Here is a 21,832-nt window from a genome sequence, read left to right on the forward strand (position 1 = left end):
ATCGTCCATGCTAATAGCATTGTATCTCACTGCGACAGTGAGTGTCATGCTTACTGACTAAGCTTCCCAGCACCAGCATTAGCAATGACATAAGACTTCGTTCCAGAAGCAGATTTAGCAGCAGCAACAACCGCACCCGAAAACTTGCTCAAGAAATCAGTGTTACTCTCACTAAAACTGCCAGAACCACTCAGAGAATTAGCTTCGCAAGAACGACCAAGTGCAGAACTGCAAGCCGAGCCAGAGTCTGCAGTGAACAGTTCTCCGGCATATGAGGACGCTTCCAAAGGAGCCTTGACATCTTCAAAGACATTGCCTTCAGCGAGGACGTAGCCGCCTTTGCCGATTTCGAAGGCATGACCACTGTTGTCGTTCCAGTAGTTGTTGACGGCGTGAAGTAGAGTGTTACTCTGGACTTTGGGGGCGCGACCGCTGGTTTGGTAGATGTAGTTGTTCTTGAAGGTTACTTTGTCGTCAGAGCCGTCGAAGTAAAGAGCCCAGTATTGATGACCATCGCAGGTGGCGCTGTAATCGCCAGAGCCATCGATGTATGAATTTGAGATGGTGACGTTGCCAGAGGCTTCAGTGCCCAGGACGATGTGCTGTCTTGCGATGTTCGAAGTCTGATTAAAGGTCAGTGATTGTTCTTGACACGATGGTTGTGGAAAACATACAGTGACGTGATCGATCCAGACATTTTCTGTACCATCCAAGGTGATAGCGTCTCCACCCCAGACATATTCTGGGTTGATATCGGTGATGGCTACATTCTGGATGATGACATTGGTGGCACCATTTACGATACGTAGACCCTTGCCTTTGATGACACCCTTAGATCCATCCCCGACAATTGACTTGTCGGAAGCAACAGTGATACCAAGAGTACCGGCAGCATCATAGGTGATGCTAGAAACCTTGGGTGCATCTGGCTCGTAGTTCTCGCACCATTGGTGCTTGTCGATGGCCTGTATACTGTTAGCCATATACGTCCTAGACTTGATCGGAAACTAATCATGGTCCTACAGTTTGGCATCCAGCACCAGTACCCCAGGGAGCACAGCCCGAACTGGTAGTGGTACCCTCAGTACCACTGAAGTCAAAGGTCTTGGTCAACACAATGACACGAGCAGTATCATCACCGAGATAAGAGACCAGCTCATCGGTAGTGGAGGGATAAACAGCAGTTGCGTCACCCCCACCAGTAGTGGAAGAAGCAAAGCCTTCAGGTTTGCCAGTAACACCAGTGACAGCGGCAGAAGCAACACCAACCATCAAGGCGGTCGCCGAAGCTGCGATACCAGAGTACTTCATTGCAAGAAGAAAATCGGCAAAGAATGTGGATAGTTGGATATGGAAAGGAAGAGTGGAAACGAATGCACCACACAGCTTATGGTAAACCTACATATATACTCTAGAAGGAATCGCTTGAGATGTCCATATCGAGAGTCGTCTGCAGGTCTTAGATGTCACAGCTTATAGGGCTAGACAGTAATGCTTGCTGAACATCAGAGTTGTTGTTGAATGTGCGACATTGCTTCGCTGACGACTACCGTGAGAGAGACGACGATCCTAATGATCTATTCAAGCATGTTAAGCAATAAAAGCCTGTCCCATCAGCTCATGTTTTGGGGCTATTCTGTTCGAAACTCAACTGGTCGGTGCGTGTTTCGGAAGCATCAAATGATCGGCAAGTCTCGGAAACCATTCCAGACCTCGAAACTTACATAGGGCAAGACAACACCACCTGATTCATCTATCGAAAATCGATTGTGATCTTTGATACCTTGTACTGGACATATCAGTTGTGTTTAGGGCTGTGGTGTACTCTCAATCAATGGCCGTCTTCTCTCAACGAAACAACCTACGTCGGTGCGTCAGCCGAGTTGGTGGCATTGTAAACTCTGACTGCAGAGATGACGTTCGGACTGCTAGAAGGGTAGTCCAACATCTCTGACTTCAGCCAATATGTCCCTTCACAGCTGATGTCAGTACTGAAGACTCAAGATTGAGTGGGATTCAGATTACCTGAACCTGAACCTCCGGTACCTCAAACGGAGGTGAATCCAACACAGGCAATGTTTGAGTCACGAGCACTCATACAATCGAGATGACTGCTGATAGCCTAGGTATTGGTGTAAGAGCCTCGATCGTTATCTGCAGAGCACGTCACCAAGTATCCAGCTCCATTGTTGCCGTAGACAGTGCGGCCATTGGCAGTAGGGCACAAGCTAGACGAGGGAACAGTTGGTTGTGCATGAACAAGGCCAAGACCTGCAAAGAGACCAATAAAGAACGTAATGCCAATCATGACGAAGTTGTCGCTTGCTATGCTTCGAATATTGCATGCTGAAAGGAGACCTGGCTACATAGCTAGTCGAGGTGAGGCTCAGCTGTGAGTAAATGTTTGGATAGTAGGTATGAGAATGCTCGTCTAGAATCAATGCTGGTCAGAAATTGATGCTTTAGAATGTCAGCTCATACATCTCTTCGTGTTGACAGGCAAGGAAAGCTGTTCAAGTTCTACCATCGGTACCGACAGAGCAGGTGTTGGGAGATGATTTCATGCGTAGGAAAGAGTAAATGAGTCTTTCCCTCCATGAACAACAAGGGATCTGCCAAGCATCTGCTGATTCGGACGAAGCGGAATGTTTGATTAGAAGCAAGGGCAGGTGAAGTCTTGCTCAAGATTGTAAGGCAAGAACAATGCGGAACGTACGATACGCGTCAACATTGAGACTCGGCTCCAGAAGCCCTCAATGCTCCTTCTCCTCCAATATTCTCAAAGCATACTCATACCCACCCCCACCGCCATCACCGCCATGCACCCCACCAACCAACTACTCCCCCTCAACCCCCCAGCACCACCCTGATAAACAGCCTCATTATCCTTCCCCACCTTCGTAGTATTAACCCGGTTACAAACTGGCGTAACACCCCAACTCCCCGACAGAAAAATAGCATGCAATCTCTCATCTTCCCTCTCATAATAACTCGAATTGCCTGCTGAGAAAACCTGAGAGCTGTAGTATGAGATTTCCACGGGAGAGTACATGTATTGGATCAGTCCTCTAGTGTCATTGCTTGACACGTAAGGACTGACGAGTTCTAGAATAACGGTCAGTTCTTAACCACTAATTGCTGACGAGAGCATAGAGAGAAGAGAAAGAAACACACTTACCTATTCCCCCTAACCCGCCATCTCCGAACCTCTCGCTACAACTCTTGGGCATCCAAGATAAATCGCAAGTAATCGAATTGGTAAACGACGAAAGATCCACTTTTTTCAAATCTTGCATACACTTGCTTCCGAACGCGTTGCTGCAATCCCCATTATCTTCCTCCTTGTAGCCATTTGTAGCTTCCCTTGTCATCGGTCCCAACGGCACGGTCAAACACATCGTCGGAACACCTTCTCCACTCCCAGTGGTTACCGCATCTCTGATACTCTGGTTTAAACTACCTCCACCCTCCCAGAGCAAGTTGTAAAACGCAGCTGCTTGGCGGGGGTTTGGAACGAAGTTGTAGCCTGTAGGTATAAGTTCTGCGACATTGACTTGGAAGGTGAAGTTTTTGGTGCCGAGCGTAAAAGGGACGGAGGATGTGGCGTTGGGGTGGGCGTTTGCTTCCATGGCGTAGGTTTCGTTCCAGTAGCCTAGGCCATAGACGCCTGCGTCGTATGCTTGGGCTGAACTAAAGGCAAGTGCAGAAAGCAGGAATGGTAGTTTTGAGGGCATTGTAAAGTTGGTATATTGTTGTTGTTTTTTTTTTACTGTTAGACGGGGTTCCTCGTTAGAACTTGAAAGATGTGCTACGAGTAGTGTAGTAAGGATAACACCTAGATGCCAGCAGCTTGGTCTACTTATAGGACATCGCGACCGGCGATCTATAGTGGCCGCAGCAGCGGCGCAGCTTGAATCACCTGGTATGTTACTATTAGGGTCGATCAGCAAACTGCCACTTCCCCCAGTCGATCCTATATACTTTTGGCCGCGGAAGGATTTCTAGTCTTGCTTGGCGGCCGGGGCTTGGAACAAGCATGATTAAGTTATTGGACTATCATCGCAAAAGGATCCGAAGCACCGTCATCTGAAGGAATCTTGAGGCTTCGCAGAGCTTGGCAAGGATGCCTGATCAAAGAACGCAATGACAGCATTTCTCGTATTAAGGTCTTCCTTCGAGGTGGTACGGACTGTCACGAAACGCGAATCCAGAATGAAAGGAAGAATGCCAACTATCGCGGGCATGGCGCTGTATATCGTACATATATATACATTATATCTTTACATCATGAGCAAAACAGCTTCTCAGAGGAGAACGTCTCAACTATCTTGCTTCTTCAGAGATGGCTGGTCAGCAAGGTCATTTTGGACATCCGCAGCAGGATGATCAGCTGGTTTTTGGGCTTCACCCAATGCGCGCTGATCAGCAGCACGCTCCTCGAGTACGCTATCGACCTTATCCTCGTCCAGAGCCATACGCCAATACGCATCTACGACATCCTCGGAAGCAGCGTCAGCCTTGGTCGGAACAGCAACATCCTCATCGAACACTTCGACTTCCTCAGGCTCTGCTTTTGTCTCTGGAAGCTGTGGTGGAGGTCCCTTTGGTGTGCTAGGCGCAGACTTTCTGGACTGCGTAGGCTTGAGAATTTGGGCCGCAGGCCACTCGATTGATTCAGGGGCAAGGAAGCGATATCCAGCTTGAGCGTAAGCAAGGAAAGTGACGTGACCGCTATGCTGAAGATTGATCAATCTTTGCGTTCTATAGACGTTGGTCACTCGGGCAAAGATGACAGTGTGGTCTCCAACCTCGAGTGATTTTCCAGGCAGGAGCTCGCATGTAAAGCGCGCGGGAATGTCCTTCCCCGAGATAACTGGTGGAGCAGGATCGCCATCTTTGGCCCAGATCTTAGCCAGGTTTAAATTTTGGACAGCATGGAAAGGCTGTGAAGGATTATCGTGAGGCTTTGAGAAAATGTCGGCAATTCGCGCGCCTACAGAGTGGGTACTTAGGAAATTGACGGCGAAAGGGCGGCCAGCGGTGATACAATCGAGTGTACGACTAGGACCACGAATACTGAAGGAAATGATGGGTTCTGGTTCAAGAGTGACAGAAGTCAAAGAAGAGACAGTCATACCACGGAACAATTCCATGTCAGAAGTTGAAGGCGAGACACTAGTGGTCAAGACGACAACGCTGGAAGGGACGCTGCGCATGATGGATTTGTATACTTCCTGCTTGGTGAGGGGCTTCTTTTTCGGTTCCGAGCTCACAGGAGATGGCTGGGGTGGTGTCTCGAGCGATTTGTTTGATTGTTGTTTCCCGTGTCCTGATGACAGATCCAATTCATAATGCAGAGAAGTTATAAAGTCTTTGGCGAGGTTCACATCTTTACGCGCACCGACTATTGCGATGGTACGCATACCGTCATTGGTGACGCCGTCCTGCTCAGGTACGAGGTCGAGCTGTACAGAGAAAGTGTCTTGTATACGCAGCTTCAATTCATCGGCATTATCCTGGAGTAAGGTGGCTGTTTCGGTTGGTAGGTCGAATTTCAAGTCGATGGTGGCATTCTGAACATTCTGAGTGGTTTCGGCACTGTTGTCCTTGTTGAAGACAGTATTGTCAAGAGTGCGCGAATCATCATTTCGGCGCATGAGAAGATTCCTGACATAGCGGCAGAGCCTTGTCGAAGGAGCTTGTATACGAACGAGGCGAGAGCCGTCGTTGTCTGGGCCACCATCAGGCTGGATAGTGGCGTCTAGTGCAGCGTGCATCCTTTGCAAGAAGTCGGGGTGTTGCTGTATGCGTTCAAAACGGGCCTGCGGAATTCTGACTCTGGTCGTCGGACGCCTCGACCGTGGTGCTTGAGGGGTTTCGGAATGTGATGATTTGTCGACATTGGCCTCATATAGTGAGCCATTCGAAACGAAGCATCGTCGTTGTTGATGCGTAACGTTGCCGAGTCTGGACCAAGCATGGAAGGCCCTGAAGAAGCGACCAGTCGCAGGGCCTCGGACTGCCGCTGCCATGGTGAAGAATGCAGCTTGAGGAAGTTCCCAATGGTTATTTGAGCTTCCTGCCGTATGAGGTAGCGAAGCGACAGCGGAACATCTTGGCACTGCTGCAGCGGAGCGGAGCGGAATCCCGACTCCCGCAAAATTGATATCCAATGATGAGCCGTCCAAGTCGCATACCGACGCTCAGATACCCAGCATTTGCGCAAACTTCGAGACTTCACGCCTTGCAACCACCGCCATGCTGCTCAATCAGACCCCCCGCGCAAGTCTGCGCATCGCCTCTTCCTCGACGCAACAAGTCCGCCATGCATCATTGATGCGCCGCCCCAAGCGACCATACACCTTCACCCAGCTCGTCACTCTGTCTGACGGCAGCACCTTCGTCCAGCGCACCACCAGCCCGCAGCCCGTCTACCGCAGCACAAAGGATGTCCGCAACAACCCACTCTGGAACCCCAGCAGTCAGAAGCTGTTGAACATCGAAGAGGACGAGGCTGGTCGTTTGAAGAGATTCAGAGGTCGTTTCGGTCGTGGTTGGGATGCTGAGGCCGTTGCTGGTTCTGAGGAGGTACGTTTGTTGTGTTTGCTTCTGAGAGACGTTTGTTTGCTCACACATACACCAGGCAAGAGATGGCGAGGAAGCTCTCGCTCCCGAACAAGCAGAAGACTCTCTGCTCGACCTCATCTCCAACTACGGCAACGAAGCAGAGGCCGAAGGCAAGGCTGCTGGCAAGAAGGAGGAGGCCAAGTCAAGCGGCAAGGGCAAGGGTGGCCAAAAGTAACCTACCCAAGACATGTTTGTGCTTTTGGTCATCAATGCATAGTAGCGGGCGTTTCTGGGTCGAATTACATGTACAAAAAGCTGGGGGTTGGGATTGACAAGGGTCGGTATATTGATACCCTTTGTGTATTCTACAAGTACAGAGGTTGTCTCAAGACAACAGGTTTGGGTATCTTCTATCATATCAAAACATTTACAATTACACCACCTCGATCTCGTTGGCTTCGAGCGCTTCAGATCCGAGAGGTCGGAATGGCCACTCAATATATGCTTTGGTCAGAGCAACCAGTTGCTCCCGTGTGATGTCTTTGGTCAACATATGCTTTGGGTCCATTCTTCCACCTTGAGTGACATCACTGAACTCAGGCCCGAGTATATCGCGAGCTCCAGGTCCAAGTCTATCGATCGACTCCAGGAGAGGGGCTGAAGGGTGCGTGAACATTGCTTTGAGCAGGCCACGTCTAACATGATTGGCTTCGGTTGAGTTCATCAAGTCATCTCCAAGCGCTTCTGTCCGTGGCTTGAGGTCGACCAGTCGCATAGGGAAGCGAGGCCAGAATTCCTCGTCAGCTGCCGTCATAGGCTCAAAAGGTCGTCTGTCCCATTCCATCAACGGCTTAGGTCTACACAACGCGAACAGCTCGTCGATGAGAACGCCCATCTGTTTGCCCACGTCTTTGCTGAACATCTTCTCTTGGATGGACGAAAGCTTCTTGTCGGTCGCAAGAATCCTCGTTTGCAATTTGGCCCGTACCTCTTCAGGCAGCTTGTCCTTGGTCGCACTGTACTCGTGTTCAAGGGCAATTTGTAAACCCCAAGAATCGAACCAAAGTCTACAGCTGGGCTGATCGAAAATCTTGATGTACTCCTGGCTGGCACTTGTGAGTTTGAACCTCGCGTCGGGTGGTGTGAGATGTTTTCGTTTCACTCTGGGAATTGCTGCGAGTTCTGCCAACTCGTTGAGATTCTTCTCATGATGGTCGACAGCTGCTTGCAAGGATTTATCTTTAGGCAAGTGTATCGGATCGTAATCTGAGAGGCTTTCGTCGTCGGTGTCGAGGGCCTTTTGGTGCACCTCTGGTCGGCGGTGCTCAGGAATGGCCATGCCCTTGGACTGCATGCGCTTGAGGACTCTTCGTGCACTCCAAACATCAAGTTGATCTTGTCGTTGGCGATGGATAGTCTTCTTGTTGATATCAGTGCGAGACAGCTGTGAGCGATCACTACCTACAACTTCGGCGATATTAAAAGCCGACTCGAGATTGATGGAGTAGCCTGTTCTATGTAGAACGGAGTCAGGCAAGATGCTGGATTTGGTCTCATCGGGAACCCAGAGAAGCACGCGCACCAGACCGTAGCGTTGGAACATGATGTTGGTCTGGGCAGCCTCAGCCAGATGATGTAGAATCAAATTTGGGAAAGCAACGGCGTTGCTGCCTGTACGAATATCGGGGTAGCGGCGGACGAGGCTACCAATAACCAGCAAGGAATGATTAGGTTCACGAAGGCGTGGATCTTGTTCAGGAAGGGCATCCCTCGCTGGTAGAAGGTGGTCATCGAAGATCTTATCGTAAGTGTCGAAGTAGCCCTTTGGAGCAGCACCGGAAAGGGTTGTGTGGCGATAGGCCGAATCTTTTTGGTTCAAGAGGGGCTTAATGAAAGGGTCCAGGTAGCGTTCGTCAGGCTCGAGAAGGAGATGGCGACGGGGTTTGAGATGTTGATGAATCTTTTGCGACCACAAACAAGAACCTGGGTGGAGATCGATGATATCGCAGCCCTTGTGCTTGTCCAAATCAGGACCAATATAATCAATGATTTGATCGCATAACGACTCGCTCACGACGTCGACATTGTCTGGGAACTTTTCCTTTTGGGTGGCACCGAGATTCCTTTCGGTGAAGATGTTGCTGAGAGTGTTGCTCAAGGGATAGTCTTGATGGGCATAGTATGTAAAGAGGTTCCGGTACGAGGCGAGATTCTTGTAGCGAGCAGTTTCCGAGACGTCTGGAACAGAGCGACCATCTGTTCCTGCCAATATCGAAGGCGTAGAAGGAGTTTTTGGTTTGGCAGATTCCGCTTTCTTCTTTGACTTTTTGGCCTTCTTCAGCTGCGAGACAGCTGCGGCCAATTCGCCCTTGTTGACCTTTGTCGCAGTCTTTTCGGCCGCCCTCGCAGCGCTCGCGATCCTAGACGCAATCCTGGCCGCTTGTGTCAGGGGCGGTGGCATGGTCGTTGTCGCATCCACGTCAAGAGGACGGCCGAGCGACAAGCGCAACCATCAACGTCTTTTTGTCCCCTCAAGCTTCGTCATTGCTGCCTCCTACACCCCACAACCTCCGCCATGCCCATAGCACCACCAACGACAACAAGCACACATCACCATCCACAATGACTGCGCCCAAGAGCGTCGAGCAGATTGTCGCCGAGGCATCCAACTTCGACCATGCAGCCAACATCCCCCTCAACATGGCCCTGCGCACCGCCCAGAACATGACCAGCCAAGTGAGATGATGGTACCTACACTCTCGACCCGCCGCCCCGTCCTAATCGAGAGCCCACCAGGCTGCCAACTACGAGCGCGATGCCAACCTCCAAGAAGCCTATTACTTCCTCTACCGCCATGCCGACTTCTTCTTTACTCACATCTCAAAACACCCGGATGCGAAGAAGCCAGAGTACAAGGCCCAAATGGCCCGCACCCGCGACCATGTCAAGGCTGATCTGTCGCGTATGGAGGCCTTGAAGCCTGAGATCACATCCCGCTACCAAAAGTACCAGGATGTTGTCAAGAGAAGGAACCAACTCAAGTCGCAGACAGACACACCTGCCGCCTCGCAAGAGTCGTTCGTGCTCAGTGCTGCCGAACACAAAGACGTCGCTCTGCAACTGGCCAATCGCGAACTCCGGAGAAGGGCAAAGGACTCTCGCGACGACAATGCTGTCATGGACGACCTAAGCCGTGGCATTCAAGATTTAGGCCGATGCATAGATACCCCTCGCGATTCATCTCGCAACACATCAACTTCACAGACTTCGTCCCCATACCACTACCCATCAGTACCGTCTCACGCCTCCATTGTTCCGTCTTCACCATCACTCGCACCCAGCCGACCGCCCAAGGACGAGCTATCCAGTCACAAGGCACCTCCACCACTCCCTTCGAAACCAGTTCAGTCCCTCAATTCTCCTCCACCACTACCCTCAAAGGCCGGCGGGCCGGCACGACCACCCAAACAAGACATATCGCCCACCCAGTCCTACCAATTCCAACCAGCCGCCTACACCGAAAACGGCACTCCACTACGAACCCTCTTCCTGCCCACCTCCCTACGCACCTCCTTCGTCTCCCTCGCAGCCACCAACACCTCTTCCAACCTCGAAACCTGCGGTATACTCTGCGGCACACTAATCTCCAACGCTTTGTTTATATCACACCTAGTGATTCCAGACCAAACAGCCACCTCCGACACTTGTGAAACCACCGATCAGGGAGAAACAGATCTTTTCGACTATGTAGATCATGAGGGCTTGATGGTTTGTGGTTGGATACATACACATCCAACTCAGACTTGTTTCTTGAGCTCGAGGGATTTGCATACTAGTGTGGGATATCAGGTCATGTTGCCTGAAAGTGTGGCTATTGTTTGTGCGCCCAGTAAATCGCCTGAGTGAGTGTTTGCTTCCATTATCAGAGGAGAATTTTGCTAACACACAGAACAACAGTCATGGTATCTTCCGCCTTACGGATCCTCCAGGCAAACAAGCGATTTTGAACTGTCATAAACCTGGTCTTTTCCATCCTCATGATGTGGATAATCTATACACTGATGCCACAAGACCTGGCCATGTCTCTGAACTATCGGGTTTACAATTCCAAGTCGTGGACTTGAGAAAAGGCAAGAAGTAGAATGAATAGAAACATCGATATACCCATACATGAAATTCGAAGACATAGCATCACAGAGTTTGAGGGGATTGTGCATTTGAAAAGTGTTCTGTCACAACATTTAGCAAGAAGAAAAAGAGAAAATGTCCCGACACTCATCTAAAACCTCCAAAACACCACTTCCAGCCACTTGAAAAAAAAAAAAGACTGACATGGTGTCGTTGAATAGGAGTCAACAGAGTGTCGCATATCCAGCTCTATCCATCAATGCCTCTCCGAACAAGATACCTCGGTGGGTTCTGTTGGATATAGAGTCTGACTTGCCATGCAAGGCTGGACAATTAACGAGGGGACGTTTTAATGTACCGCGTGGAATACTGAGCAAGGATCATGGCTCTTGAAGATATCAATGCTCCACCTTGCAACGCGGGGTTTGGTCACTTGTGTTCAAAAGAAAAAGCAGAATGGAGAGAGAAAAGGAAACAGTACAAAAAGTGGTACAGACCTTCTTTGGGTCTTGAGGGTATTTGTTATCGTGATTCTAGAAGAGGGGAAAGAACAAAGATGTTGGGTATAATCGTCCAAACCACGGACCTTTTCTCTCTCTCCTTGGTTCCAGCATTCTATCCTTTGGCTCCATATGTGATCCTGCCATGTCAGTAGATTCTAACCGGCAAATCCGACTCGTTTTTTGTTTGCGAATCCGTTGGTTTTGCTGCTCATGCCGTCGAGTAGACGATCCATACCACCAAGATCCAGTTCTCCGCGTTCCAGTAATTGTTGGTCGAATATGCTGGGTCCATTGCTTACTCCAGCTGTTGCTTGTGCAAACAGTGACTTGGAGGGTGTTTGTGGTCGCACTGACTGAATGACGACAAGACGATACTCACCAGTGACTATAAAGTCGCGTTGGGAGATGGGACCAAGATTAATTGCAGTGGAGCGGATGGGAATCTGGGCGACGCCATTCAGAATCTCGCCAGAGAGGTCCAATCCTTCAATGTGAGATATGCCTGGTCCATAGAGGGATCCGATGTCCTTGCCACTGCTGTTGAGGCTGCGCTGCCAAAGAGATGCCAGGCTCGAGATGTGGTATGCTTCACTACCATACCACAAAACAATCGAGTCATCGACCGAGCCATGGCTGCCAGCCGTTGCAACAGCGCATACACCGCCTCTAGCTGTGGTTGTTGCTGGCGCAGCAGGCTTTGGAGCGCCGAAGAGAGATTCCTGTCGTTGCTGACGAGTATTGGGTGTCGATGGTGCAAGTCCCTGTGTAGATCTAGATTTGAGTTCCGAAGCAGGTGCAGCATCGGGACTACCGATGAAGCCTTGTATAGCGAATGTATTCATCTTCTTTTGTGTCACGGCATCAATATCCCAGACACCCCATTCACCACGATCTAACAAGACCAAGGCAGCTCTGGCTCCAGAAACCCAAGCGACGTCTACAATCTTTCTCCTGTGAGCAAGGCCAGGATAGTTGCTTGTAGCTCCCTTGGGCATTTGGAATGCAGTATTGAAAGCCGAAACCCAGGTACCAGTTTCAACAGACGTACTGTCAGCGGGACCACGAGATGAAGGACGGTGTTTTGGTGCCAAGGGGTCATAGATCTTCAATGTTCCTTTTACATCGGCAATAAGGAGACGTGAGTGTTGGCGTAAAGGATATTGAGCAGTGCTGAAGCGGAGGCACTGCGCAGACGATGACAGCGGCACGACGTGGAAAGGAGCAACGGTAGCTGGGATTTTGCCACCCGTCAAATCATTGAAGGCGATGGGAATGCGGTAGAAGGTGAGAGTTTCGAGGTGAGCTGAGGTGGAAGTAGCGACAAGCAGGTCAAGCTTCTGATCATTTGCGGTGTCTTGTGGTTGCGGGTTGTCGAGGTCCATTTGATCCTCGCTGGCAGACAGACTTGAGCTGCTCGTCCATGTCAGAGCGACATCTCTCGCCATAGCCAAGGATGGCGCAGATGGACTAAGCTCGCAAATCTGAGCACCCAGGCGACCATTCCTCTTAGCAGATGCTGATGGGGGTGTGAGAGGGAGTGTGATCAGGCGCAACGAGGCATCGGCACATGCGACAGCCAGGACGATTCGTTGCCTAACTATGAGTGGGACTTTGGCTTTTGTTTGCAGAGAGGAAGAAGCTTGTGGGATGTTTGGCAGGGCCAGATGGAGAACGGGACTGCCGAAAGACAGCTTCAGCTCTTGTGTAAAGGATGGATATGGCTCGTCTTCGTCCAACTCTTCGTCTTGGGCGTCATAGCGTGGCTTGTCCTTGTCGGGAATGTCTTCGGTGACTGGAGATGTGCGAATCGAGATGGGTTGGTTCCACTCAGTGTGTTGGATTCTTGTGTTTGAGAAGTCCTTTACGCGCTCGGTCACAGTACGTGATGCATTCGAAAGGGGTCTGCCACCTCTCCAGAGAATGTGAAGACCATCGTCATGCCCGGAGATGATGATGTCGGCGCTTCGCGGGCTCTGTACAGGGTAGATCTTTGAAACGTTCAATCGGTGTGGGCAGTCATAGCTATACACTTTTGTTATGCGTTGCGACAGAGCGTAGTGAGGGAAGCGCATACCTCAAGTGCATGCGCTTTCCATGACGGGAGACGCGAGGCTTCTGCAGCTTCTCAGAAGAATCATAGGCGACAGTTTCCATGGTTGTTGCGAGAATTGGATGTGCAAAGAAAGATGGTCGACTTGTTGCTGCTTGAGACGAGGAAGCTGTTGACGCGCGCGCGGGGAAAGTGCAGCCGAGCCAGCGCGTCGTCCACGAACGAAACATTCGAGACATCAACCACCGTATCTTCTCTCGCAACATTCAATTCTTTATCTGCGTCTTCCTCGGAATCTTAGAGGCTAACCACTCGTAGAGACGCTCTGTCTTGGGACCATTTGCCGTGTCTTGAGAAGAGCTTTCTCGTCCTTCTGGCTAATGGACTTTCTGTAAACACCAAACATCCGACAATAATGTGTGCACCTTCGGCCACATTACTTTCTGATTCATGGCCGACTTTGTCTCACTGGGCATACATCGCCCTTCAGCTTTGCCCTATTTGATCTCTGAATCTATTTTGACCGAAAATCACTCTCCAAAGGATTACATCTGGAAAGTCTACCCTGGCCCCTCGGATGATTCTGAAGATGAAGTTTTATATACATCAAGTTGCATAGTTTGGTCGCAAGACGGTCATGTGCGGAAAGTCTTCAACTTCGACTCGGCAAAGCAACCTGTCAGCCATGCCCTGATAACTCGATTTCGCAACGATCCACTCGCAAAGACTGGCTCTACTGCATCGAGATCTGCGAACCATGTCAACTCTTATGCCTCAAACCCATATGCTTCGAGATGGGGTACAAAGTCTCAGCGCGATCCCAGAAATCTCCTGTCAATGAAGACCGGCGATTCAGAAGGCTTCAATCGCGCTTTGGTCATCATCTTGAAGTCTGAGATGCACATCCACTATCTTTCTGGTTCAAACCATGTACTAAACGTTCCGTTCGATATCGAGAAGGCCTTCCCTGCTATCGACGGTCTTGTAGTACAGAGGAAGGCTACAATCTTCTCCAAGGAACCTCCTACTCCTACCATTCCTGCCCCACCTCCAAACTCATTCACCTCCTCTCAGCCATACTTGTTCTCCCAACCACGGTCTCCTGAGCTGAGAGCTAATCGTTACCGTCCAAGCGTTTTGCCCCCGAGCCCATCAGCTCACTTCAATCTGGATGCTTTATATCAGGATCTCACCAAAGGCCCTGACCCGCACATGACTGATGAGTTGCCTCGATTCTATTCATTGGAGAATCCGCTGTCAGATCTAGCGCCTGTTTCGCACGCGACTGTTTGTCGCCAACCTCGATTTCCACGCCCCGGAGCTCCTAGTGGTCCCATTGTCGAATATGACATGCTTGACCCTGCGGAAGAGCTTGTTTACGTGTCCGCTCATGACGAACTTTCTGAGACTGCAGAAGACGGCGATGCCCCCCTTTTTTTACTGGTCACTGTGAACAGAGAATTGGGTCAGATTACAGTGTGGCAAGCGTGGTACTTACAACCTCCTAAGCTCTCGGACTTACTATCACAACGTGCAGCACACCAAGCAGCTAAGGCTAAGCGCCCTAGCTCTGTGATGACTAGTCGTACAGCTGGTGCATCCACGCCTGCTTTGAAGCCGCGCGATCATCGCGATAGGGTGCGTGAAAGCTTTGCTGCTTCTACGAGGTTGTCAATTGCTTCAACCACAAGACCTTCACAAGATGACGAAGAAGTCATGGCATCGCAAATGGATCCCGAGTATCTGCATAAAAAGCCCTCTGGCGGTACCAGACGAGTCAGTTCCATTCTCTCTCGTGGTGATGTTGGCAACTCAGATCCGTCCATCAAACAGACCGCACTTGGCGCTAGCTTTAGTGGCGCTGGGCGTCGATACCCTTCGATGAGTAGCTTTACAGATCGTGATCGTCGAAGTTTTGGAGGCAATCAGGGCCTTCGCAAGAGTCGTGCGTCAACACCAGGGAGCATCTTCAGCAAGAGCATTGGACCAGATGATGAGACTGAGGTCGAAAGTCGAATGCAAGATTACAATGATGAGTCTGAGAGTGCTGAAAGACTGATCGGAGCTACTTACAGATCCGCTGGTACTGAATCTGTTCTGGGCTCCTCACCTGATGGACTTCGAAAAGAGCTTGTTATCCGCAAGCTTGATGTCTTCATGACTGATATATCGAATTTTGGTTCGACCGCGATTGAAGATCTCATCAAAGTCTTTCCACTGGTTCATCCGCCTCAGCCAGAGCAAAATAGTTGTCTGATCTCACTTTATATTCTTGACGCTTCATCGAAATCCATGACAACCGTCAAACTGCGTGTGCAGCACAAGAATGAGTCGAGGTCTCGACCAGGTCAAGACAAATTGGCCGGATACATGCCTATACCCTTCTTGTGTGACCGCAACATAACACACAACATTGTCGATATAGCTAAGCTTCAGGACGGTCGGGTTACAGCTATTGCCTACCTTTCGGCCAAATCCCAGGAAGTTGGGATAATACCTGCGCGAGGCGTGACATGGTCACTTCCTATCTCACGGCATGTACGCTTGTCACATCCCTCTGGTGTTGCGGGTATTTTGCACTCGTCTGAAGAGAGTATGCAGAGGCTGGCACCACTCCAATGGCCTTGCAAGTTACAGTATTCTGGGAATCATGGCAAGATCACTATAGCTTCATCAGACGGCCTTCAGAATCGATTCCAGATACGACTCAGTCCTAAATCTGCATCCGTGCGACGAATTCTAGAACTGTGTCAGTTGGTGCTGCCAGCGAAAGAAGGTGGTTCGATTGCAGCCATTTGGTGCAACGTACACCATCGATTTGCAGCTGATGAGATGCAGCTTGCTAACGGTCTCGATGTTGAGTGGGAGGCGATGATCATAACCATTTTTGCGTTTGCGGCTGGTTCGATCGGAAGAACGCTACGGGGCAACCACAGAAGTAAGTCAACAATGGCTGATGGGACACGACTGGGTGCCTATGGAAGCCAGTTGCGAACTCGTAATCTGAAGTCAGACCTTGACAAACTCGTGTCACCTGCCTACAGCTGGCTTGAGAAGCCTGCCATGAACGCAAAGCTCAGTACCATCACCCCAAGATCGAGGCTTCGAACTCCCCGCAGCACTCAAAAGACAAAGAAGCATCAATTCTCGTTAATAGAATACGAGACAATGGCTCGTCACTTGTTGCATGATATCGCTGTGGATGACTTGGACTGGCTAGTGTCCTCCGAAGCTGCCACCTCACGATATCTCTGTTGCACCAAGATCATGCTTGTGCTATATCTCTTCAGGGAAGAGCAAAAACTCAACTCACTTCCAGACGACGCCGAGGGAATCGTCGCTGATTCTCTTGGTGCCATTATCGCTCAATTTGGGCAGTGGCTATCACATGATATGTGGAGTTTCAGAACTGGCTCTTACCTTGAGGCAGATCGTGGCATCGGCGATTGGGAGTTGTCTTCGTCCATGATGAACACGACAGTCAAAGCTTTGCAAAACAGATGCCCACCACCGCAATCTGTCTTCGCTTGGGCTGAGAAGAACTTCGTCCAGGGAGTGTTCGAGCAATTTTTGAGCATCGAAACGATCGCTTCGCTCTGGACAGATACTCCACCTACTATAACTTCCAAATTCGCGGGTGAAATCCTTCCTCGACTGACGTCTCTACAGTCATTGGCTGCACGCTTCTCTGCTATCAGAACCTCACCAAGCGCTTTGGTAGAAACGATGAAAGACGCAAACCTCAGATCTGGCGTGTTTGAGACTCTACCTGAGGGTATACTTGCTCCACTTCGCGAAGCCATCAGTCGTTGTCAGACAGCACCTTCGACAACGTGGTCCCCAGCTCTTCTAGAGTTCGTCTCACGTGAGGATCTGATCGGCTTATCGCAATTGAACAAGGATGCCAGCCGTCCATCTAGTCGAGGTGGACCCTCTAACGTGCTAGTCCCTCATGACGTGCAGACGATTTACAGTTCTGCTGATCGTGCTCCTCTCACTGCTAAGACACATGAAGCGGAAAGACATGCGGTAATCTCGCTCATCTTTTCTGAGGATCGTCGCTTCGTTGATGCGGCTCAGTTGATGAACCCAACTGCAGTTCAGGTCGCTGAATGTCCACCACAACCCGAATGGTCCGAAGCCGAGCATTTGGAACAACAGAAGCGAGTCATGCAATGGGTGATGGTCCGGACACTTGCACTCTCGCCTGGAGACGGCATGATTCACTTCGAAAGTCAACGACCTCTTCTCTCGGAAAAGTTCCATATCAAGGGCTTCAGTACGTCATGTCAGATGAAGCCAATGGACAATACTATCAGCGCGGACCGAAGTGGATTCACCGAGGAGAAGTTTGCCTGGACTTTTTTCCACGCTGGTGTCTCTGCAGGACTGAGCATTTCGCGAAACGCTACCGGCATCGACACTTCATGGATTGTCTTCAATAAACCTACAGAACTCAACAACCGCCACGCTGGATTTCTGCTTGCTCTTGGTATCAACGGCCATCTGCGAACCCTTGCTAAATGGCTTGCATTCAAGTATCTAACCCCGAAACACAACATGACTTCAATAGGTCTTCTGCTGGGACTATCAGCATCATACCTCGGTACCATGGACACGCTGCTAACTCGCATGTTGTCCGTGCATATCACGAGAATGCTTCCTCATGGTGCTGCTGAACTCAATGTTTCACCGAGCACACAGACTGCTGGACTGATGGGTATTGGCCTGGTCTACTATGATACACAGCATCGACGAATGAGTGAAATCATGCTCTCAGAGGTTGAACATCGTGAAATTGAGGATCCTGGGAGCACAATGGACCAGTTGCGCGATGAATCATATCGACTTGCTGCAGGATTCGCTCTTGGTTACATTAACATCGGGAAAGGTCGTGATCTGCGTGGACTTCATGGCATGAATCTTCTGGAGCGTCTGTTGACTGTTGCTGTCGGCCCCAGACCAGTCGAACTCGTTCATGTCGTTGACAAAGCCACTGCTGGCGCAGTCATTGCAATCACTCTAATCTACATGAAGACTGGAGATCAGTCAGTGGCTCGCAAGATAGACATACCTGACACTATAGCCCAGCTTGAGCATTGCCGTCCAGATATACTACTTCTGAGGACTGTTGCAAGCCATCTCATTATGTGGGACGAGATTACTGATGAGCCTGATTGGATTCGCAAGAACCTCCCCATCGAGTATGCACACCGCTACTATGGTCAAGGTTCGAAGAGTTCAATCGAAATGACCACCCTTCCTCAGCTCCGCAGTAAGGACGTACCAATTTTCAACATTCTGACTGGTCTTGCTTGGAGTCTTGCACTGAGGTTCGCTGGTAGTGGTAATCAACGAGCCAGAGACCAAGTGATTGCGATTCTCAGGGCGTTCATTGCAGTATCCAAGCAGGATGCTTTCTTCTACGATGCCAAACTTGCGAGAGCGACTGTCAAGCGGTGTATCGATGTTTTGGCGCTTGCTATGGCCACTATCATGGCAGGCACTGGTGACCTTCAGAGCTTCCGGTTCCTACGTTCATTGCATGGTCGAGTTGACCCAGAGACAACATACGGATCACACCTCGCAGCTCACCTTGCAATCGGCACATTGTTCCTAGGTGGTGGTACCTACACTTTTGGAACGTCCAACTTTGCGATTGCATCTCTGCTGTGCGCATTCTATCCTCTCTTCCCAAGCGATGTTCTTGACAACCGCGTACATTTGCAAGCTCTCAGACACTTCTGGGTTTTCGCTGCGGAGCCTCGTTGCATTGTCGTGCAAGACATTGACACCAAGCGACCCATTCACGTCAAGCTTCGCGTCGTTACTCGGGACGGCAAACAGCACCAAATGACATCTCCCTGCCTATTGCCAGAACTGGACACAATCTCATACATCAGCACAGACGATCCCACTTACTGGCAAGTCACTCTTGATTTTGCCGCCAACCCGAAGCATCTCGCCACATTTCGTCGTTCACAGACAGTCTACGTGCGTCGTTGTCCACCGGGAGAAGCATCAAACAGTGTCTTTAGTACCACTTTGTCAGCTCTAATCGATGCCCAATCCAGTATCGGGGGCCGTCAAATGTGGGAGTGGATTTTGAATCTTCCTGCATTCAGAGACTTTGATCAAGCCGACTTTGGCCTCGTATTGCCTTCTGACCATCGTAGCGCAACGCACTTAGACGAGAAGTTGACATCTGTGGACAGTAGATTGGCCCTGACTCGAAGCGTGGATTCTGCCAATGCGGATGCACAATGGAGTTTGAGATTGCTGTTTGCATGGGCGCAAGATGCTAGGGATAATGGAGATGGCAGGTTGAGGTGGATAGGCAAACATGTAGTTGACATGCTGCGGAAGAGGGTTGCGGAAAGAACAGACTTCTCGTAGTCGTTGGACTGCATCGAGATCACCTCGATTCATACCTTGCTTCATACATATCCCATGCATTGCAATCTTCTCGATTGACTGAGCATATATCCAGCTGTTCTGTGTGCAAGCAACGGCTTTTGTCTTTTGTGTGATATGTACAGTAGAAGTGCTCTTGACAATAGGACAGACAGGAATCAGACAGCCCTATACTACGAACATTCAAGTTCGTTCGAGGCGACTGATTATTGTGTACTGGTTGTGTACCCGTTCTGCATGATGCTGCCGCTTGCTTCCGACCCCTTGGGCTCCAAGACTTGGTTGAGTGCTGCAGCGATGCTTCGAAAGCTTTGTCATTCCTTCATATCTTCCAGCCACTGCAAGTGTCCCTTGCTCAGCTTTCCTATTCTCTTTCTGACCGATGGAAGATCTCGGGGCGTAGGGGTGAGAAGGCATTGATACGTCTCTTCTTTTTCTTAAAATTGACGTAATCAGTCGGAGGTCTTGCCTTCAGCCTTTTCCTTTCTGCGCATGCCAACGTCCCAGTTGTAGACACGAGCAGTAGCGACCTCGAGTGTCTGTAAGAAACATCATCGTTAGCTCCTGTCTCATCCAATATGCGTAACCCAGGCCAGAGTAGAACACTCACCGTGATCTGCTCTCTCAAGAAATCCATATCCTCCTCTGCATTCTCCAATCCACTCTTCGCAGCCTGCAACTTGCCCTCCAAAAGCTCTTCCGCCTCCTCCATAGGATACGCCAACATAACATTCGCACCCAACCACAAATACACCTCCTCCGTCTTTGGCACCTTGGCCTTAGCAAACAGCGTATCATTGAGCTCAAAATAACTCTCCAACTCTTCCGCATCTTCACCTCTACTCTTGAGGAAGCGCACCGTGTCTAACGTCTTTGAGATGTCGGGAATCTTTTCGCGCAGGCCAGCGGCGCGTCGCGATGTGTTTACCTCCATGAATTGGTACTTTTGAATCATTTCGGAGAAGGACTTTAGGGTTGGTTCGACTTCTGCGCGGGTGGTGCAGTAGTCGGATACATTGTCGACGAAGGGGGCGTAAGGGATGCCGCGGGGGTTTGTGAATGCGTCGGGTTTTCTGCTGTGTTGGTGCTTTGTTAGAGCCATAGGTTTGGTAGGAAGAGGTTTGGTGGTGAAGAGGGTGGGAGCTGTGAAGTGCGATGGTGAAAGTGCGATGGTAAGGGTGCGCACCTTGTTGTTGCCATGGTTGTGGATCGTTGCTGGAGAGAATACCGGTTGTTCTGTTGGTGTGAAGCGCCTTTGTGTGATTACGAGCTTGAGCAGTTGCGCATGTGAATGTTGCTTCTGAATGTGGAAGTTACGTCGTGTTTGGAAGCTGTTTGCTCTTGCTTGCACAGCACTTTATCCAATGTTGTGCAGGATCTATACATCAACATGATGTCTGCATACTCTCGGCATAAGCAATGCATTCTTCCAGCACAAAATATGCTCACCTGTTCATGCAGGTCGCTTACTTTACCTTAAAAGCACAGACCTCACCAGCCAACCTCACCTGCTTACATCAAGACCTCACCCAAAAGTTGATGATGCGTTCATTCGGCACACCCCAACCGCCATATTCCCACATCTTATTCAAATGCAGTCCACTCTGGAATATCTCCGAGCGCATATCCTGATCATCAGCCCATCAATATCTACAGTATGCGCATCAACGAAGCAATAACCCAATTGAGGAGTAAAAGCACGAGATCCGCATACTGTTATTGAGGCTGTGGAGTCGTCGAAGGAGGTTGCTTTGGTAACTTTAGTGCTGACATGCACTCAAATTAGCTGAGTCAAACATCCGGGGTCATCCTTCTGCACGAAAAGAGCGAGCGCAGCGAGATACGCCCCTATCACGTCCTCGGTTGGTCCTTCATTGTTATTCCCTTGTCTTCTTGCGCCTTTTCAATCGTGTGCGGAACGAGCTCAACTGTTTTCTTTCACATGTTAGCTCATGTTGATGGCTGGCAACCTCAAATCCGGCCGTAAACAGATAACGGTGAAGCTTGGTGCGATTAAACTACACTATCCCTGGTGGTCCGACTCTTTTACGTGGATATTGCATAGATTTGTCTCCAAACTTTCCTGGTGGAGGTTCCTCCGTACTTACGCGGCGCCCCTAATGTCCCTGTTTACTCTTGCTTTGCTCGTGTTCCAGTAACCTTTGCATGT

General features: G+C 50.0%; 9 protein-coding genes across 9 annotated transcripts; 3 read left to right on the forward strand and 6 right to left on the reverse strand.

The window, feature by feature from the left end:
* Positions 1-50: 50 nt before the first annotated feature.
* On the reverse strand, positions 51-1,311 carry M437DRAFT_36095 (pectin lyase-like protein; the record flags this gene model as incomplete). Its single annotated transcript, XM_041019380.1, has 3 exons — positions 51-623; positions 675-965; positions 1,024-1,311. 3 exons carry the CDS (start codon positions 1,309-1,311, stop codon positions 51-53), a joined length of 1,152 nt encoding a protein of 383 aa, XP_040884510.1.
* Positions 1,312-2,779: 1,468 nt separating this feature from the next.
* On the reverse strand, positions 2,780-3,734 carry M437DRAFT_71303 (uncharacterized protein; the record flags this gene model as incomplete). Its single annotated transcript, XM_041025653.1, has 2 exons — positions 2,780-3,105; positions 3,179-3,734. 2 exons carry the CDS (start codon positions 3,732-3,734, stop codon positions 2,780-2,782), a joined length of 882 nt encoding a protein of 293 aa, XP_040884511.1.
* A 585-nt stretch (positions 3,735-4,319) lies between these two features.
* On the reverse strand, positions 4,320-6,032 carry M437DRAFT_61890 (uncharacterized protein; the record flags this gene model as incomplete). Its single annotated transcript, XM_041023996.1, has 1 exon — positions 4,320-6,032. One exon carries the CDS (start codon positions 6,030-6,032, stop codon positions 4,320-4,322), a length of 1,713 nt encoding a protein of 570 aa, XP_040884512.1.
* A 226-nt stretch (positions 6,033-6,258) lies between these two features.
* Positions 6,259-6,802, forward strand: M437DRAFT_80135 (uncharacterized protein; the record flags this gene model as incomplete). The annotated part of the gene is made up of 2 exons (XM_041027292.1): positions 6,259-6,588; positions 6,644-6,802. The coding sequence occupies 2 exons, from the start codon at positions 6,259-6,261 to the stop codon at positions 6,800-6,802; spliced, it is 489 nt and encodes a 162-aa protein (XP_040884513.1).
* A 219-nt stretch (positions 6,803-7,021) lies between these two features.
* Positions 7,022-8,593, reverse strand: M437DRAFT_18871 (S-adenosyl-L-methionine-dependent methyltransferase; the record flags this gene model as incomplete). Its single annotated transcript, XM_041018977.1, has 1 exon — positions 7,022-8,593. A coding segment is annotated over one exon (1,572 nt), but the record flags the coding sequence as incomplete, so codon positions are not given.
* Positions 8,594-9,189: 596 nt separating this feature from the next.
* M437DRAFT_80137 (uncharacterized protein) lies at positions 9,190-10,708 on the forward strand (the record flags this gene model as incomplete). The annotated part of the gene is made up of 3 exons (XM_041027293.1): positions 9,190-9,303; positions 9,364-10,469; positions 10,525-10,708. 3 exons carry the CDS (start codon positions 9,190-9,192, stop codon positions 10,706-10,708), a joined length of 1,404 nt encoding a protein of 467 aa, XP_040884515.1.
* A 645-nt stretch (positions 10,709-11,353) lies between these two features.
* On the reverse strand, positions 11,354-13,352 carry M437DRAFT_80138 (uncharacterized protein; the record flags this gene model as incomplete). The annotated part of the gene is made up of 2 exons (XM_041027294.1): positions 11,354-13,220; positions 13,273-13,352. 2 exons carry the CDS (start codon positions 13,350-13,352, stop codon positions 11,354-11,356), a joined length of 1,947 nt encoding a protein of 648 aa, XP_040884516.1.
* A 4,066-nt stretch (positions 13,353-17,418) lies between these two features.
* On the forward strand, positions 17,419-19,644 carry M437DRAFT_71308 (uncharacterized protein; the record flags this gene model as incomplete). Its single annotated transcript, XM_041025654.1, has 2 exons — positions 17,419-19,242; positions 19,447-19,644. 2 exons carry the CDS (start codon positions 17,419-17,421, stop codon positions 19,642-19,644), a joined length of 2,022 nt encoding a protein of 673 aa, XP_040884517.1.
* A 470-nt stretch (positions 19,645-20,114) lies between these two features.
* M437DRAFT_36454 (Prefoldin, subunit 3) lies at positions 20,115-20,764 on the reverse strand (the record flags this gene model as incomplete). The annotated part of the gene is made up of 2 exons (XM_041019452.1): positions 20,115-20,201; positions 20,273-20,764. 2 exons carry the CDS (start codon positions 20,762-20,764, stop codon positions 20,115-20,117), a joined length of 579 nt encoding a protein of 192 aa, XP_040884518.1.
* Between the last annotated feature and the right edge of the window lie 1,068 nt (positions 20,765-21,832).

The sequence above is a fragment of the Aureobasidium melanogenum genome (genome assembly GCF_000721775.1).
Source record: "Aureobasidium melanogenum CBS 110374 unplaced genomic scaffold scaffold_1, whole genome shotgun sequence".
NCBI classification, from domain to species: Eukaryota; Fungi; Ascomycota; class Dothideomycetes; order Dothideales; family Saccotheciaceae; genus Aureobasidium; species Aureobasidium melanogenum.